This window comes from Ranitomeya imitator, chromosome 5 (assembly GCF_032444005.1).
Source record: "Ranitomeya imitator isolate aRanImi1 chromosome 5, aRanImi1.pri, whole genome shotgun sequence".
Taxonomy (NCBI): Eukaryota; Metazoa; Chordata; class Amphibia; order Anura; family Dendrobatidae; genus Ranitomeya; species Ranitomeya imitator.
Window position 1 is genome coordinate 190527688 of NC_091286.1, and position 19509 is coordinate 190547196.

A 19509-nucleotide genomic window follows, 5' to 3' on the forward strand; every position below is an offset into this window, starting at 1 on the left:
ATTTGAGGGGTGCAGTTTTGAAAATTTCTTCTGGTGGTCTTTCAATTTATAGACCCCCTCAAAGTCCCTTCAAAACGGAATAGGTCTGTAAAAAAAAAATAGATGTTTAAATTTCCTTGAAAAAATGAAAAATTGTTGCACAATTTTAACCCTCCTAACATTGTAATGAAATAAAAGGATGTTTGCATATTTATGCTATCATAAGAAAACATATGGGAAATGTTATATATTAACTAATGTGTGTAGTATGACAATCTGGTAGAAGCCTTCAAAGTTTGAAAAAAAAATCAAAAAAATTACCGCTAAACTAGTGCAATTTGTCAAGATAAAAGACAATCTCAGATTCACTGGGATATATAGAAACATTCTAGAGTTATTACCACATAATGTGAAACTGGTCATATTTGAAAAATGGGCTTGATTAATAAGGTCAAAATTGGCTGTGCCTGGTGAAAAAGGGATTGTCTGGTGATTTAAAGGGATTGTCTGGTGATTGTCTGGTGATTAGTTGCATAAAAGGGTTGTTTTTATGCAACTAATGTTAAAAACAGTGTATTATCAAAACACAGTCTCAGAATCATTTGAATATGTGGAAGCATTCAAAAATTACCGCATAAGTTAACACGTCAGAATTGAAAAATAGGGTTTGTCACTAAAGGATTCATTTGTACGTAACCCCTTCATGATGAGGTGATTTTCCATTTTTGCACTTTTGTTATTTCCTCCCCTTCTTCCATTGCTATGACTTTCTTTTTTTCTGTCAACATCGCGATATGAGGGCTTGATTTTTGAAGGACGAGATATAGTCTTGAATGGCACTTTATTTTAACCCCTTTCTGACATTAGACGTACTATCCCATCGAGGTGGTCTGGGCCCCTATGACCACCGACGGGATAGTACGTCATCACCGATCAGCCGCGCTCACGGGGGGAGCATGGCCGGGTGTCAGCTGATTATGACAGCTGACATACGGCACTATGTAACAGGAGCGGTCATGGACCGCTCCTGGCACATTAACCCCCGGAACACTGTGATCAATCATGATCGCAGCGTTCTGGCGGCATAGGGAAGCATCGCGCAGGGAGGGGGCTCCCTGCGTGCTTCCCTGAGACCCTCTGAACAACGCGATGTGATCACGTTGTTCCGAGCGTCTCCTCTGTCCTCCCTCCGGGGCCTTCCGAGTCCTGCAGGGAGGTGGCTTGCAAGCGCCTCCTGAGAGCAGGCGCTGGCAAGCCTCCTGCACTGCCTGTCAGATCGCTGATCTGACATTATAGCATGATGTCCCACCCTGGGACAAAGTAAAAAAGTTTAACAAAAAAATATTTGCATGTGTAAAAAAAAGAAAAAAGAGAACCCAAATGAATTAATAAAATAAAAAAAAAATAATATATTGTTCCAATAAATACATTTATTTATGTAAATTAAAAAAAACAATAAAAGTACACAAAGTTAGTACCGCCGCATCTGTAACGACCCGACCTATAAAACTGTCCCACTAGTTAACCCCTTCAGTGAACACCATAAAAAAGGCAAAAAACAATGCTTTATCATCATACCGCCGAACAAAAAGTGGAATAACACGCGTTCAAAAAGATGGATATAAATAAACATAGTACCAATGGAAACGTAATCTTGTCCCGCAAAAAATGAGCCACCATACAATGCCATCAGCAAAAAATAAAAAAGTTATAGCCCTCAGAATAAAGCGATGCAAAAATAATTATTTTTTCTATAAAATAGTTTTTATTGTATAAAAGTGCCAAAACATAAAAAAATGATATAAATGAAGTATCGCTGTAACCGTACTGACCCGAAGAATAAAACTGCTTTATCAATTTTACCAAACGCGGAACGGTATAAATGCTTCCCCCCCAAAAAAGAAAAAGGTAACGCAAAAAACAAAACCTCACAAGACTCTGTGGACCAAAATATGGAAAAATTATAGCTCTCAGAATGTGGTAACTCAAAAAATATTTTTTGCAATAAAAAGTGTCTTTTAGTGTGTGACAGCTGCCAAACATAAAAACCCGCTATAAATAGTAAATCAAACCCCCTTTATCACCGCCTTAGTTAGGGAAAAAGAATACAATAAAAAAAAATATTTATTTCCATTTTCCCATTAGGGTTAGGGTTGGGGCTAAAGTTAGGTTTAGTGTTTGGATTACGGTTGGGTTAGGGGTGTGTCAGGGTTAGGGGTATGGTTAGAGTTGGGATTAGGGTTAGGGGTATGTTAGGGTTAGGGCTGTTTTGGGATTAGGGTTAGGGGTGTGTTGGGGTTAGGGTTGGAGTTAGAATTGGGAGGTTTCCACTGTTTAGGCACACCAGGGGCTCTGCAAACGCAGCATGACGTCCAATCTCAATCCATACAATTCAGCGTTGAAAAAGTAAAATGGTGCTCCTTCCCTTCAAAGCTCTGCCATGCACCCAAACAGTGGTTTACCCCCACATATGGGGTATCAGCGTACTCAGGACAAATTAGACAACAACTTTTGGGGTCCAATTTCTCCTGTTACTCTTGGGAAAATACAAAACTGGGGGCTAAAAGATCATTTTTGTGGAAAAAAAATGATTTTCAAATTTTCAGTGCTCTACATTATAAACTTCTGTGAAGCACTTGGGGGTTGAAAGTGCTCACCACACATCAAGATAAGTTCCTTAAGGGGCTCTCCAAACGAGTAATGGCGTCCTATCTCAATTCCCGCCAATTTTGCATTCAAAAGTCAAATGGCGCTCCTTCATTTCTGAGCTCTGCCATGCACTCAAACAGTGGTTTACCCCCACATATGGGGTATCAGTGAACTCAGGACAAATTGCAGAACAACTTTTGGGGTCCAATTTCTCCTGTTACCCTTGGTAAAATAAAACAAATTGAATCTGAATTACATTTTTTGTGAAGTTAAATGTTATTTTTTTTTAAACATTCCAAAAATTCCTGTGAAACACCTGAAGGGTTAATAAACTTCTTGAATGTGGTTTTGAGCACCTTGATATAGTTTGATATAGCCATAATTGTAATGACCTGAATAATTATGTTGCTAGGTCATTTTAACTGCCCAATAAACACCATAAAAGCAATATTTAAAAAGTCGCAGAATTTTATTTTTTCTACCCACAAATTCAATGTATTTGGAATTTTTGTTCCCATCTTCCTTTACATTGTATATTAACCCCTTTACCACCAAGGGTGTTTTGCATGTTAATGAACGGGCCAATTTTTACAATTCTGACCACTGTCCCTTTATGAGGTTATAACTCTGGAATGCTTCAATGGATCCCGGTGATTCTGACATTGTTTTCTCATGACATATTGTACTTCATGATAGTGGTAAAATTTCCTTGACATTACTTGAGTTCATTTGTGAAAAAAACTGAAATTTGGAGAAAAATTTGAAAATTTCGCAATTTTCCAACTTTGAATTTTCATGCCCTTAAATCACAGAGATGTGTCACACAAAATACTTAATAAGTAACATTTCCCACATGTCTACTTTACATCAGCACAATTTTGTAACCAAAATTTTGTTTTCTTAGGGAGTTATAAGGGTTAAAAGTTGACCAGCAATTTCTAATTTTTACAACACCATTTTTTGGGGGGGACCACATCACATTTGAAGTCATTTTGAGGGGTCTATATGATAGAAAATAACCAAGTGTGACACCATTATAAAAACTGCACCCCTCAAGGTGCTCGAAACCACATTCAAAAAGTTTATTAACCCTTCTGGTGCTTCACAGGAAATTTTGGAATGTTTAAAAAAAAAATGAACATTTAATTTCGTTTCACAAAAATTTACTTCAGCTCTAATTTGTTTTATTTTACCAAGGGTAACAGGAGAAAATGGACCCCAAAAGTTGTTGTACAATTTGTCCTGAGTACCCCGATACCCCATATGTGGGGATAAACCACTGTTTAAGCGCATGGCAGAGCTTGGAAGGGAAAGAGCGCCATTTGACTTTTCAATGCAAAATTGGCTCGAATTGAGATAGGACGCCATGTTGCGTTTGGAGAGCCACCAATGTGCCTAAACATTAAAATTCCGCACAAGTGACACCATTTTGGAAAGTAGACCCCCTAAGGAACTTATCTAGATGTGTGGTGAGCACTTTGACCCACCATGTGCTTCACAGAAGTTTATAATGTAGAGCCGTAAAAATAAAAAATTATATTTTTTCACAAAAATGAACTTTTTGCCCCCAATTTTTTATTTTCCCAAGGGTACCAAAAGAAATTGTACCCCAAAAGTTGTTGGGCAATTTGTCCTGAGTACACTGATACCCCGTATGTGGTGGTACACCACTGTTTGGGTGCATGACAGAGCTCAGAAGGGAAGGAGCGCCGTTTGACTTTTCAATGCAAAATTGGCTGGAATTAAGATGGGACGCCATGTTCCATTTGCAATCATGGTCATGATTAAGGGAGCTTAGTCTCCAGAAACGCGTTGAGATTCTTACCCATATGGTTCGTGCTGAAGTCTGTATTCTCTATGCTTAAAGTTTGTGAATAAAGAAAACTCTTTTTTACGGATTCAGTGAAGCTGGACATTCTCTTCTTTTTTGGACCTTATACGTCTGGACACAGCGGGTCTGTGCTCCTAAAGTTTGGTTTATGCATCACGGGTGAGCTGGCTTATATTTCTTCTTTATAAGCTTGTGGTTGCATGATGCCACAGACCTGGCAGTGTATTAATCAGAGTTCAGTTTATCAGGGGTTAATGTGACTGGGGGCTCAGCAGCAGGTTAAATGAGTTTGTGTTGTTTGATTGGTTCTTGTTATCTCTCCTCATGAGCAGGTCTGGTATAATTGGGCCAGAGGCGCCAAAAGGGCGCCAAAATGTAAACTATAAATATATCCTTTGACTGGTCAAAAGTGCATCATGACTTTACGGACACACTGTACATTATACATTTTAATCAGGTCAGAAACTGGCAGCAACCAATGAGACCCAGCTACATCCATCTACTGTTTGAAGAAATCTTTCCAGAAGTGGTCTAAGAATTTTGCCAAAAAAACATAACTTCTACATCGAAAAAATGCCAAGTCAGTCAACTGTGCCCTAAAGCATAAGAACTGGGGCATAGAAAAATAGAAGCAGATACTCTGCTCTGATATGTCAAAATTTGAAATATTTGGCTGTGAAAAGAGGTAGTTTGTTACCGAAGGACTGGAGAGTGGTACAATAATGAGTGTCAGAAGACAACAGTCTAGCGTGGTAGAAGTTCCTTGTAAATTTGGAGCTGCATTTCAGCAAATGGAGGTTGGGATTTGGTCATAATTAATGATGTCCTCAATGCTAAGAAACATAGGCAGTTACTTATCCATCATGTTAAACCATTGGGAAGATGTCTGATTGGCGCAAAATGTATTCTGCAGCAGGACAATGACACCAAACAATACAACAAATGTCATTAAGGTCTATTTTTAGCGTGAAAAAGAACACCAAGTCCTGGAAGTAATAATAAGTCCCCCTCTCCGAACCCTGATCTCAATATCATAGTATCTGTATGGGATTATTGTATGTTTACTGTGCATAGTAATTTATATGCAAATGAGGCATTGATGATTTGCATACACAAAGTGCTTTCAGCGTGAGCGGACATTTTTCAGGCAGTCGTTATAAACCTCATTGATAGCATGCCAAGGTGTGTAAAAAGTGTATTTGTTACAATCCCCACAAGCGGTCGGTCAGCGGACACCACAACACACATTCATTGGGATGGTAATGGGGAGAGGAAGGCCCTAACAACAGGGAATGAGAGATGGGACACCTCCTGAGCTCCAACCTGAGCCTGTCCTTGCACCCCCTTAATGTCCTAAGTAGGTCCTCCTCCCCGCTGCCGTCACAAACCTCGTCCTTCGCTGTTACCTCACACTGGCTAGTGCACTGGCCGGTAAGGGCGCTAGCCTCACCACTGTAGATGGTACAAACACGGGGTAGTGACAAGCACGAGACAGACAAGGTAAAAACACAAAACTTAGCTCCAGGCACAGCTGCCAAGCTTCACACCTCAGAGGACACGGAAACAGGACCCCAAACTCCAGAAGTAGCATTTTCAGCGCTGACACCAGAGAGCTGCACACTCCAGGGCTGGTCTGCATAGAATAACTCTATCACTAGCAGTCAGCTGATGCATCAGGTGACTATTTAAATGATGGTGGGAGTGGTCACCACCCACATCAGCTGACCTAGCAATTCAGCAGCTGCAGCAATCAAGGAAAACTGACATTAACACCTGCTGACCTGAAAGGAAAAAAGCTACATTTAAATTAAGAGTGGAACCCAAATCCAAAAATGGATTATGACCGTATTACTGTGTGTAGTGCACATTCTCTATAATGAATAAATGGAGACGTTTCTATTTTTTTCAGCTGATTTTTTGCATATCATTAAAATATCTATCAATATTGTGATTTCCATAATTCCAAAACTTTTCTTTCTTGGTATTGCATTTTCAGTATTGAGGCATGTAATAATCTTTAATTTGCAATGTATATTTGTTTATGGTATTTGGAATTATTGAGAACTTGTTTTTACTTTTTCAGCATGGACCCAAGATGTCTCTGTATTTGTTTGAATTGATGTACAATCACAAGGAGGAATTGACAAAAGAAGACCAAACTATGGGGGCATTACTTATGAGTGCACTAAAGGAGTCTGGTTATAAATGTATCCCTCCAAATGCTCCCCTCGAGCTTGACCTAATTAAGGCTTCTGAAGAGGTTTGGGAACTTTACATCCCGAGTATTAGCTGCCTTGCTTTATTGCTCTATTGCCTTTTCTTAAATGGAATCTGTTAGTAAGATCAATCCCCCATCCGCATATATGGGTATGCAGGTCTTTGAAAGCTAAATTCATCGACACCTTTATTTCTTCTATTAGTTGCTACATTGCAGAGAATGTGGTATTGTAATCCATCTATTAAATGCTCTGAGTGTGACAGAGCACTTCCCAGGTATCTTTCTCAAAGTTGTTTCGTCGTGCAGCACCAGCGTCTTTAGCTTGATTGATAGCTATTAGTCAAGCAAGCGAGACTGGTGCTTACCAGGAAAACAACCCCGGGAGGCAGAGGTTTGGAAAGTGCTCTGTCAGGCCCAGAGCACTTAATGCCTGATGACATTTGCACATGAATGAAAACGCTAATTATTCTAGTGCAGTGTTTCCAAAACTCCATTCTCCAGGGCACCCAACTCATCATGTCTTCAGGATTTCCCTAGTATTGCACAGGTGAGAGAACCTGTGGCATTTTCTGATGCCTTGATAATAATTCCATCACCTGCACAATACTACAGAACTCCTGAAATCATAATCTGTTGTGGGCCATGATGACTGGAGTTTGGGAAACACTGCTCTAGAGTGATGCAACAGATAGAAGATGGTGTTGATAGATCTTGCTTTCAAAGACTGGCATATCCACATACTGTATGTGTTTACAGGGGTTGATCTTACTGACAGATTGCCTTTAAATTAGTATCTCATGTGACTGTATGAAAATCATTTTAAGAAAAGTAAAAACTTTGTCACCTTCCAATAACCTACTTGATGGATCTCTTTCATTACTCTTACTCTCTAAGGCCACATTCACACGTTGAGTATTGAGTATTTTACCTCTGTACTTGTAAGCCTAAACCAGGATTGGGCGAGAAATACAGAAGTGGTGACACATTCCTATTATACTTGTCCTCTCATTGATCCTCTCCTGATTTTGGCTTACAGATAATGATGTAAAATACTGACCAAATACTGAACATGATCTGACCAAAAAGGGTAAATAGACGTCCAGTGAAAGCAAACACCACAATTTAAAACTTCACATTTATTTTGGGCAATTAACACACTCCACCCAGAAGCCAGATCACAAAAGTGGAATAAGGCTAAATTCACACTGCAAATAAGAAGTTGTGTTTTACAGTAGATGCAAAAGCTACTAGATTTCAGAAATCTTTTTTTTTCCCATGACAGAATTTGAGAACTGCAGCAATTTTGAAACTCTGCAGCATGTTAGTTCCTTTAGATATTAAATTCCGCAAACAGGTTTAATAAATAAAACTATATTAACCATGCACTGTAGACAAATCACACTTAATTTGCACAAAAAGCAGCAAAAAAACCCCTGCAAAAACAAAACAAGAAGTGTTTTTACTGCCAATAGAGTATTTTTTGTCTTTAGAAAAAAAATATTGTCTGTGAACATAGACTGAAGGTGTAAACCTATGTGTTTCGTCGTGTAGCCTGTCTCATGGAATAATGGCAGTGTGTGTTTAGATCTGTTTAAATTGCATCAGCAAATTGATATGTACTCAAAACATCCAATCAGACCTAAGCCTTGTTGCCAAAAAATAAAAAACAAGTATTTGGAAAACCTTATATATGGTAGTTGGAAGTAGTACTTACAGGTACTTCTCACAAAATTAGAATATCATCACAAAGTTAATTTATTTCAGTTCTTCAATACAAAAAGTTAAACTATAAAGTTATTACAGACAGAGTGATCTATTTCAAGTGTTTATTTCTGGTAATGTTGATGATTATGGCTTACAGCCAATGAAAAACTAAAAGTTATTATCTCAGTAAATTAGAATAATTAACAAAAAACCCTCCAAATGCTTCATAAGCGTTTAAAAAGGTCCCTTAGTCTGTTTCAATAGGCTCCACAATCATGGGGAAGACTGCTGACTAGACAGATGTCCAGAAAGCAGTCATTGACACACTCCACAAAGAAGGTAAGCCACAAAAGGTCATTGCTAAAGAAGCTGGATGTTCACATAGTGCTGTATCCATGCATATTAATGCAAAGTTGAGTGGAAGGAAAAAGTGTTGTAGAAAAAGGTGCACAAGCAACCGGGATAACCACAGCCTTGAAATGATTGTTAAGAAAAGGCTATTTGAAAATTTGGGGGATATTCACAAGGAGTGGACTGTTCCTTGAGTCATTGCTTCAAGAGCCACCACACACAGAGGTATCCAGGATTTTGGCTACAAGTGTTGCATTCCTTGTGTCAAGCCATTCATGACCAGTAGACAACACAAGAAGCTTCTTACCTGGGCCATGGATTAAAAGAACTGGACTGTTGGTCAGTGGTCAAAGGTGTTGTTTTCAGATTAAAATACCGTATATACTCGAGTATAAGCCGACCCGAGTATAAGCCGATCCCCCCAATTTTGCCACAAAAAACTGGGAAAACTTAATGACTCGGGAATAAGCCTAGGGTGGGAAATGCAGCAGCTACCGGTAAATGTCAAAAGTAAAAATAGATACCAAATAAAAGTAAAATTAATTGAGACATCAGTAGGTTAAGTGTTTTTGAATATCCATATTGAATCAGGAGCCCCATATAATAATAATAATAATAATAATCTTTATTTATATAGCGCCAACATATTCCGCAGCGCTTTACAGTTTAACAGTTTCAAACACACCAGTCATAGGTAACAATGTTAACATAACACATATAATGCTCCATAAAGTTCATTATGCCCCATAAGGTGCTCCATATTAAAATATGCCCCATACAATCCTGCATAAAGGTTAATAATGGCTCCATAAGATGCTCCATAGACATATTTACCCAATATAATGCTGCGCAAATGCTGATTATGGCCCCATAAGATGCTCCATAAAGATATTTGCCCCATATAGTGCTGCACAAACGTTGATTATGGCCCCATACAGACACTTGCCCCATATCGTGCTGCACAAATGTTATGGCCCCATACAGACACTTGCCTCATACAGTGCTGCACAAACGTTATGGCCCCATATAGACACTTGCCCCATATAGTGCTGCACAAACGTTATGGCCCCATATAGTGCTGCACAAATGTTATGGCCCCATACAGTGCTGCACAAACATTATGGCCCCATATAGTGCTGCACAAATGTTATGGCCCCATACAGTGCTGCACAAACGTTATGGCCCCATATAGTGCTGCACAAATGTTATGGCCCCATACAGTGCTGCACAAACGTTATGGCCCCATATAGTGCTGCACAAATGTTATGGCCCCATACAGTGCTGCACAAACATTATGGCTCCATATAGTGCTGCACAAACGTTATGGCCACATATAGTGCTGCACAAACGTTATGGCCCTTTATAGTGCTGCACAAACGTTATGGCCCCTTATAGTGCTGCACAAATGTTATGGCCCATTATAGTGCTGCACAAACGTTATGGCCCCATATAGTGCTGCACAAACGTTATGGCCCCTTATAGTGCTGCACAAACGTTATGGCCCCATACAGTGCTGCACAAACGTTATGGCCCCATACAGTGCTGCACAAACGTTATGGCCCCATATAGTGCTGCACAATCGTTATGGCCCCTTATAGTGCTGCACAAACGTTATGGCCCCTTATAGTGCTGCACAAACGTTATGGCCCTTTATAGTGCTGTAAAAAACGTTATGGCCCCATATAGTGCTGCACAAACGTTATGGCCCCTTATAGTGCTGCACAAACGTTATGGCCCCATAGATGCTCCATACAGACACTTGCCCCATTTGCTGTGATAAAAAAAAAAAAAATCACATACTCACCTCTCCGTCGCTCAGGCCCCCGGCGCTTTCAATATTCACGTGTTCATCGTTCCGGTGCCGCTCCATCTTCAGCACTGACGTTCAGGCTGAGGGCGCGCACTGACTACATCACCGCACCCTCTGACCTGAGCGCCACTGCTGCAGATGGATCGGTGCCGGAACGAGGAGCAGGTGACTATCGCGCAGCGCACCACCTCCACGTTATACTTACCTGCTGCTGGCGCTGTGCAGTCCCTGCTTCCCCGGCACTGCAGCTTCTTCCTGTAGTGAGCGGTCACCGTTACCGCTCATTACAGTAATGAATATGCGGCTCCACCTCTATGGGAGGTGGAGCCGCATATTCATTACTGTAATGAGCGGTACCATGTGACCGCTCAGTACAGGAGGAAGCTGCCGGCGCCGGGAAGCCAGGGACCTGCAGGGACCACGCCAGGGGTAGGTGAGTATAATTACAAAGCCCCCGCTCCCCCTCCCCTGCCGACCCCTGGGTATGACTCGAGTATAAGCCGAGAGGGGGGACTTTCAGCAAAAAAAGTGGGCTGAAAATCTCGGCTTATACTCGAGTATATACGGTAAGTTTTGCATTTCATTTGGAAATCAAGGTCCCATAGTCTGGATGAAGAGTGGAGAGGTACACAATCCAAGCTGCTTGAGGTCTAGTGTGTATTTTCCACAATCAGTGATGGTTTGTGGAGCCATGTCATCTGCTGGTGTAGGTCCACTGTGTTTTATCAAGACCAAAGTCAGCTCAGCCGTCTACTAGGACATTTTAGAGCACTTCAATCTTCCCTCTGCCGACAAGCTTTGTGGAGATGGAAATTTCATTCTCCAGCAGGACTTGGCACCTATCTACATTTCCAAAAGTACCAATACCTGGTTTAAAAACAACAGTATCACTGCTTGATTGGCCAGCAAACTCGTCTGACCTTAACCTTATAGAGAATCTATGTGGTATTGTCAAGAGAAAGATGAGAGACACCAGACCCAATAATGCAGACGAGCTGAAGGCTGCTATCAAAGCAACCTGGGCTTCCATAATACCTCAGCAGTTCCACAAGCTGATCGCCTCCACGCCACATTGATGCAGTAATTGATGCAGAAGGAGCCCCGACCAAGTATTGAGTGCATTTACTGACCATATATTTCAGTAGGCCAACATTTCGGATTTTAAAATAATTTTTCAAGCTGGTGTTATAAAGTATTCTAATTTATGACTTTTGGGTTTTCATTGGCTGTAAGCCATAATCATCAACATTTACAGAAATGAACACCTGAAATACATCACTCTGTTTGTAATGACTCTATATAATATATGGGTTTCACTTTTTGTATTGAAGAACTGAAATAAATAATTTTTTTTTGATATTCTAATTTTGTACACAAGTACATAAATACAAAACCATATACAAAAACTGTAGTTTTATAAAATCATATGATGGGGCATTAGCATAATACAGTGCTCAAAAAAATAAAAGGAACTCTAAAATACGACGTCCTAGATATCACTGAATGAAATATTCCTGTTGCAATTCTTTATTCATTGCATAGTGGAATGTGTTGAGAACAATAAAACATAAAAACGATCAATGTCAATCAAAATTAATATCCTATAGAGGTCTGGGTTTGGAATAATACTCAAAATAAAAGTGGAAAATCTAATTATAGGCTTATCCAACTTCAGTGGAAATGTCTCAAGTCAATAAAATGAGGTTCATTAGTGTGTGTGGCCTTCACATGCCTGTATGACCACCCTACAACACCTGGGCATGCTACTGATGAGGCAGTGGATGTTCTTCTGAATGATCTCCCAGACCTGGATTAAAGCCTCAGTCAACTCCTGGGCAGTCTGTGGTGCAACGTGGCTTTGGTGGATGGAATGAGACATGATGTCCCAGATGTGCTTGATTGGATTCAGGTCTGGGGAACGGGCAGGTCAGTCCATAGCATCAATGCCTTCATCATGCTGGAACCGCTGACACACTTCAGCCACATGAGGCCTAGCATTGTCATGCTTCAGATGGAACTCCAGTCCTGCTGCACCTGCATATAGTCTCACAATAGTTCTAAGGATCTCATCCCGGTACCTAATGGCAGTCAGGGTACCTCTGAAATACCTCCCCACAACATTACTGACCCACTGCTAAACCGGTCATGCTGGAGGATGTTGCAGGCAGCAGAACGTGCTTCACGGCGTCTCTAGACTCTGTCATGTCTGTCACATGTGCTCAATGTGAACCTGCTCTCATATGTGAAGAGAGTACAACCAGAAAAAAATGATAACAAGTGGTGGTTCCAATCAAAGACACAAACCAAGAAAAAATGGACCCCTAAAATATAACTTATAATTTTAGAAACTTTAAAATGAAAAGACCTCAGTCTATATTTCAATAGATACAAATATGTGAAAGACAATAGTGAGTACGATAAGAGTCTTATTCAGGAAAAGTCAAATTACAATATGTATGGACTAATGAGCCCTACAAGCAATCCCTATATTTATCTGTGGTATGGTGCCCCCACTCGTCTTTGGCTCACCCTGTTAACCCTATTGTACCCCAAATATACAGAGTAAAGTAGATATTGTCCAAAAAGCCACCCTGATTGCATATGAGACAGATGTATGTCAGAAAATGTTTAAAAGAAGTGATCAGGCCAAAAGTTCCACAACAAGGAACTGGTTAATATTTTATCACAAACGTCAGTGTGTAAAGCATGATTGGCAGAATAAAAAGATTATTATAACAGAACCATATATAACCATATATTTATCCATATTTGCAATTAATTTGTGATTAGTGAAACTTACCTGTACATTCCAAATTGAATGGATTGTTACTGACATAATCTAAAAAAGAGTCCGCTTCCACTGACATACTGCACTTCACCATGTGAGGAGCAAATGGATTGGAATTGTCAAAAAATATAATGGATCCCATCTGTATATATCAATATTAGTGAGTGCGAGAGAGACTTTTGCTCCCATACAAACTCTGTGTTACTGTAACAAAACAAAAAAAAAAAAATATATATATATATATATACAGTGGGGCAAAAAAGTATTTAGTCAGTCAGCAATAGTGCAAGTTCCACCACTTAAAAAGATGAGAGGCGTCTGTAATTTACATCATAGGTAGACCTCAACTATGGGAGACAAACTGAGAAAAAAAAATCCAGAAAATCACATTGTCTGTTTTTTTAACATTTTATTTGCATATTATGGTGGAAAATAAGTATTTGGTCAGAAACAAAATTTCATCTCAATACTTTGTAATATATCCTTTGTTGGCAATGACAGAGGTCAAACGTTTTCTGTAAGTCTTCACAAGGTTGCCACACACTGTTGTTGGTATGTTGGCCCATTCCTCCATGCAGATCTCCTCTAGAGCAGTGATGTTTTTGGCTTTTCGCTTGGCAACACAGACTTTCAACTCCCTCCAAAGGTTTTCTATAGGGTTGAGATCTGGAGACTGGCTAGGCCACTCCAGGACCTTGAAATGCTTCTTACGAAGCCACTCCTTCGTTGCCCTGGCGGTGTGCTTTGGATCATTGTCATGTTGAAAGACCCATCCACGTTTCATCTTCAATGCCCTTGCTGATGGAAGGAGGTTTGCACTCAAAATCTCACGATACATGGCCCATTCATTCTTTCATGTACCCGGATCAGTCGTCCTGGCCCCTTTGCAGAGAAACAGCCCCAAAGCATGATGTTTCCACCACCATGCTTTACAGTAGGTATGGTGTTTGATGGATGCAACTCAGTATTCTTTTTCCTCCAAACACGACAAGTTGTGTTTCTACCAAACAGTACCAGTTTGGTTTCATCAGGCCATAGGACATTCTCCCAAAACTCCTCTGGATCATCCAAATGCTCTCTAGCAAACTTCAGACGGGCCCGGACATGTACTGGCTTAAGCAGTGGGACACGTCTGGCACTGCAGGATCTGAGTCCATGGTGGCGTAGTGTGTTACTTATGGTAGGCCTTGTTACATTGGTCCCAGCTCTCTGCAGTTCATTCACTAGGTCCCCCCGCGTGGTTCTGGGATTTTTGCTCACCGTTCTTGTGATCATTCTGACCCCACGGGGTGGGATTTTGCGTGGAGCCCCAGATCGAGGGAGATTATCAGTGGTCTTGTATGTCTTCCATTTTCTAATTATTGCTCCCACTGTTGATTTCTTCACTCCAAGCTGGTTGGCTATTGCAGATTCAGTCTTCCCAGCCTGGTGCAGGGCTACAATTTTGTTTCTGGTGTCCTTTGACAGCTCTTTGGTCTTCACCATTGTGGAGTTTGGAGTCAGACTGTTTGAGGGTGTGCACAGGTGTCTTTTTATACTGATAACAAGTTTAAACAGGTGCCATTACTACAGGTAATGAGTGGAGGAAAGAGGAGACTCTTAAAGAAGAAGTTACAGGTCTGTGAGAGCCAGAAATCTTGATTGTTTGTTTCTGACCAAATACTTATTTTCCACCATAATATGCAAATAAAATGTTAAAAAAACAGACAATGTGATTTTCTGGATTTTTTTTTCTCAGTTTGTCTCCCATAGTTGAGGTCTACCTATGATGTAAATTACAGACGCCTCTCATCTTTTTAAGTGGTGGAACTTGCACTATTGCTGACTGACTAAATACTTTTTTGCCCCACTGTATATATATATATATATTTGGCATGGGAAAATAGTTGTAATATAAAATACATTCAACAGCCATAATTAAAAATTCCTTAGGAGGAAGGAAGGAGGATATGTTTCCGGCAGACCAACCAGGTAAATGCCAAGATTTTATTCCAACATGATTAAAAATAAAACATTTAAAAACAACCTGATGTGTTTCTGGTGCTGCAGTGCGCCCTTAATCACCCTAAAATCTTTACTTTTACCTGGTTGGTGTGCTGGAAACAGATCCTCCTTCCTCTGTTTGTTTTGCTCCCCAGCAGGATCGGCACCCACCCCCTTTATACCAGCAACCTCGACAGGATCCTAGCCGCAGGCTTCTTGTGTGGAGACTCCCAGTCCCTCCTCCCTGCCTAAAAATTCTTTAATCTGTGTAGTACTGTATATGTACTATACATCTCTAAATAGTAGGACAGGTATTGGGATGCAATATAATGATGTATAGAAGGATCTAAAGCCACAACATTGCATTTTTATGAACCGCAATCCTGTGACCTTTTAAAATACTTGAACAGTGAGGCCACATTTGTTCTCTTTGCTCTATAACCAAAACATCCACAATTCTTCACTTGCCACTACATAACCACAAGCCTTCCCATGATTGTTTAGAACAACAATCTCCATTTTTGCTTTTAATTCATCTTGTTTAGGACTTTATGCCAGAAAGGGCTCCTGCAGGGGTTTTGTTAGATAAACATCAATGTTATTCATATTCATCACGTTGCTACATATTTTGTTCATTTTATTTTCAGGAACAGGAAAAATATAAGGATGAAGAGATAACCAACAAAGAAGCTTGGAAGAAAACAATTGTAAATAATCAACAAAAGTAAGAAAATATTTATTAAATGTGTTTCAATTATTTTGTGTTCCCAATTGTTGTATTTCTGGTACATGTACGAGAATCTTGTTTAACTGAATCTCGTTAACTTTAATCTCGTATAACTGAATCTTGATGGTCTCAGACCTGAATGATTTACAGTTAGTAGCCAACCTAAGTACATGTGGGGGTTGCCTGGTTGCTAGGGAATCCTCACATGTAATCAAGCAGGCTAGTAGCTGTAAATCATTCAGCTCCGGCGATGAAAACTAAATCTCCGAACACTAACAAATACTCGGAGATCACCCGAGCAACGAGTACACTCGCTCATCACTAGTCAACACATGTTTTGTTGCTTGACAGGTGCAGTAGCTACTTAAGGGGGTTTTACTTAAGGGGATGTTCCCATCTTAAACGCTTCTCACTCTCATAGAACACATACTCCACCTCTACATTCACATCGGGTTGATCTTTATCTGGTACGATAAAATAAACCAAGTGAATAGAAAAATAGAATGGATAGGTGCCAAAAAAACAGGCTTCTGTTTTGCCATTGTCAAAACACTGATTGGAGACATACCAAGTAAGAATGATTGTAATAAATATTGCTGGGAAGTCATCCAAACATTCTTGAAATCCAATGACTTACCACAAAGCCTTGTGCTAACCTTTCATACAGTCTGCCCTTCCATATCTTTATAATAGAGAAAGAGAGAAAGATTCACTTTTCTATTATTCAACTTGCACACGTTATGAACATTTTAAGGGAATGTACCAGTAGGATCAGTCGAGGAAAGCACCACTGAGAAGACAAGAAGACAACTCCAGACATTGACTCTCCACTTTTGGCGCTCCTGCATTGGCATCAGCATTTTGTGTAAGAGCACAAATTTTCATGTGTATCCCGGATGGATATCTTGATGGACAGTCTGTTGGATTATAGGTTGTTTCGCCCCCAGCAGATAGCCCCCAGCAGTTTGCCCCGGGTGCATTTTGCCCTCGAACATTTTGTTTACCTGTCGCAGCTGCAGCTCCTTGGGTCACAGAGTGCAGTCTAGCGGTTCCCCGTGATGTCAGATGGAAACAGTTGATTAACATATGACAAAAGTGCAGCACTCTGTACAGTACTTTTGTGACATGTGGATTGATGATGGACGGGAATTCACGAACAACAAGGACAAACTGGTGAAACATCCGAACACAAAATTCTGGGGGCAAAACAGGGCACAAACAGGGCGAAATGTACCCGGGGGCGAAACATCCAGATCCCGCTGTATACAGGGTCAGCTTTGTACTGACTGCTCCGCTGTAAATCGATCCAAGTAGCAGCTCAGTCTGTAAAGACGAAAGGAGGAAATGCAGGTTTTTTCCGCTACTCACCCTCCACTTCCAGGATGTGACAGGTCTGCGGGGCAAGTAAACATGTGTAATCTATGTGTGTAGTGGCCAGACGTATGGACTGCAGGAGCCACATCTATAATCAAGTTTGCCTAATGTCCCTTAAAGGGAATCTGTCAGCAGGTTTTTGCAACCTCATCTGAGCACAGATGTAGGCAAGAAGAAGCTGAATCCAACGATGTATCACTTAAATTACTGGGTGCAGCAGTTCTTACACAATCAGAGCTTGTAGATTTAGAATGAAGCAGAGCTGAGATGTTCTTATAATGGGGGCGTTGCTGGACTAAGGTAGTCCAGCAATGTTAATCTCTTAGTGATAAATCATGATATATCATTCACAGTTAGTAAACAACAATACACACTTTGACAAGTGACACATCCCTGAGTTTTGTGTTTCTGCCTCTATCTCCTCCTGTCTTCAGATTACATAGCAAAAATCTGCTGACAGATTCCCTTTAAGACCAATTATAGTACATTGTCTACCATTCGTGTGCCGAGTGCAGCCAAAATTTGGACATGAGCTACACCTACTTTGTGAATGACGAAACCTAAACAAGCAGGAATACATGATTTGACGAGGGACCCTACAAATTTGCAAGGTCTACACTAACCTAGGAACTTAGTTATAGTTATGAGATGCATCGCCTCATGTGACATGGCTACTCATTATCATTTTTTAATTATAACGGGGCTTCAGTGACATCTCTGCAAGTGATATTTTTCTAGTTGTATTTTGTAGAATATTATGTCATGTATTATACAGTGAATATAAAAAGGTACACAGCCATGTTAATCCCATATTTACCACCAATGCTAATGTCTTTTTACAGACCTGAGAAATAAGAAAATAACATCCCCGCCTTAAAAAAGGAAAATGCAGCAACTGTCAACTAGACACTATAGCTGATACTTTACTGTGTAATGTGGCTCAGAACAGTAGCCGTGGGTGAGGTACTCTTGCTTCAAGCTGCACGCTACATGGAAATGGGGGTGCTGGCTGGGTGTGTGGACTTTTACTGTGATGGCTATACACCCTTGCAGACTCATTCTGTCAGCCAGGATCTGATGCTACAGAGTTCAGTGAGGGAGACCATAGTTCATAAATAAAATTATTTTTATTAAATAATAATTTATGAGAAACCATGTACAGCAGACAGTAGTCATTCATCTTCATGGAGGTTTCTGTTTTCCCATGGAACAACATCACATACTAACCCTTCTGTTTCCACAAGTCACTTTTCCTTTTTTACCTCCTGGAGCTTTCCCTCTCCGCAAGACTCCGTCTTCACTAGGGAGAAGGCCACCGAATAGCATCCCCTAGGCCCATCCTCTTTCAGGAATCTCACCCACTTCCTGGGTTCTAAGCTGTGCATAGGAGAGGGCAAATAGTCCCGTTTACCAGACCAGTGATTCACACACATGATGTGTCTGGTATGCTCATCCTCAAGGAAGTCGTACCCCTGCATTTTTATCAAGGGACAGGACCATTCTTTGTGTCTGTCGGTGAACCAAACGATCTCCTTCAGGTCCATCAATCCAGGCCTTTGCAGACTCCTCTCTCCTTTTCTCTTCCACTACCATTTGATCCGCCGGTCCCTGGCTGTGTGACCCTCGCCATCGTAGGTGTAGCTTTGTTACAGATTGCTACTTTTAGACTATAAGGCCACTAGCCACTTTGCCCTTTCATGAGTCGCGAACCAGGCCAAGGTAAGAGGCTCGACCTCCAGCTCCAGTCCCGCATTGCACTTCCCTTTAGGGGAATGGGTGACCATCTCCGCTAGATCTCCCGGCCTCATCTCTCCTTCGGACGTCAAGCCTCGGACTCTTGTGCTTCTTTTCAATCCTGGACACACAGAAACACCTTCCTCGGTGGCGTCTATTCCATACCGTCAGCTATGCGGGTCATCATTCCCTCCAATGTGTCATGCTGTAAATATGGCTCCACCAGCTCCATTAACTGACACAAGCAACCTCGTGCTTCCCCAACACCTGACTGTGAACTAGGTACGTTGCCTACCTCACTCTTCTTGGAGTTGTCCTGATCCCCGGTATCCGCTGCTCTCGCCGGCTCCTCTTGGGTCCC

At 40.8% G+C, this 19509-nt stretch overlaps 1 protein-coding gene across 2 annotated transcripts in view; it reads left to right on the top strand.

Annotated features, from left to right (window-relative positions):
* LYST (lysosomal trafficking regulator) overlaps positions 1-19509 on the top strand; it is a 604516-nt gene that overhangs the window by 361218 nt on the left and 223789 nt on the right. For both annotated transcript variants that reach the window (XM_069769439.1, XM_069769441.1), the window contains exons 31-32: positions 6543-6719; positions 15961-16037. In XM_069769439.1, the coding sequence (XP_069625540.1) occupies positions 6543-6719; positions 15961-16037 (254 nt within the window). The remainder of the gene's footprint in view (positions 1-6542; positions 6720-15960; positions 16038-19509) is intronic.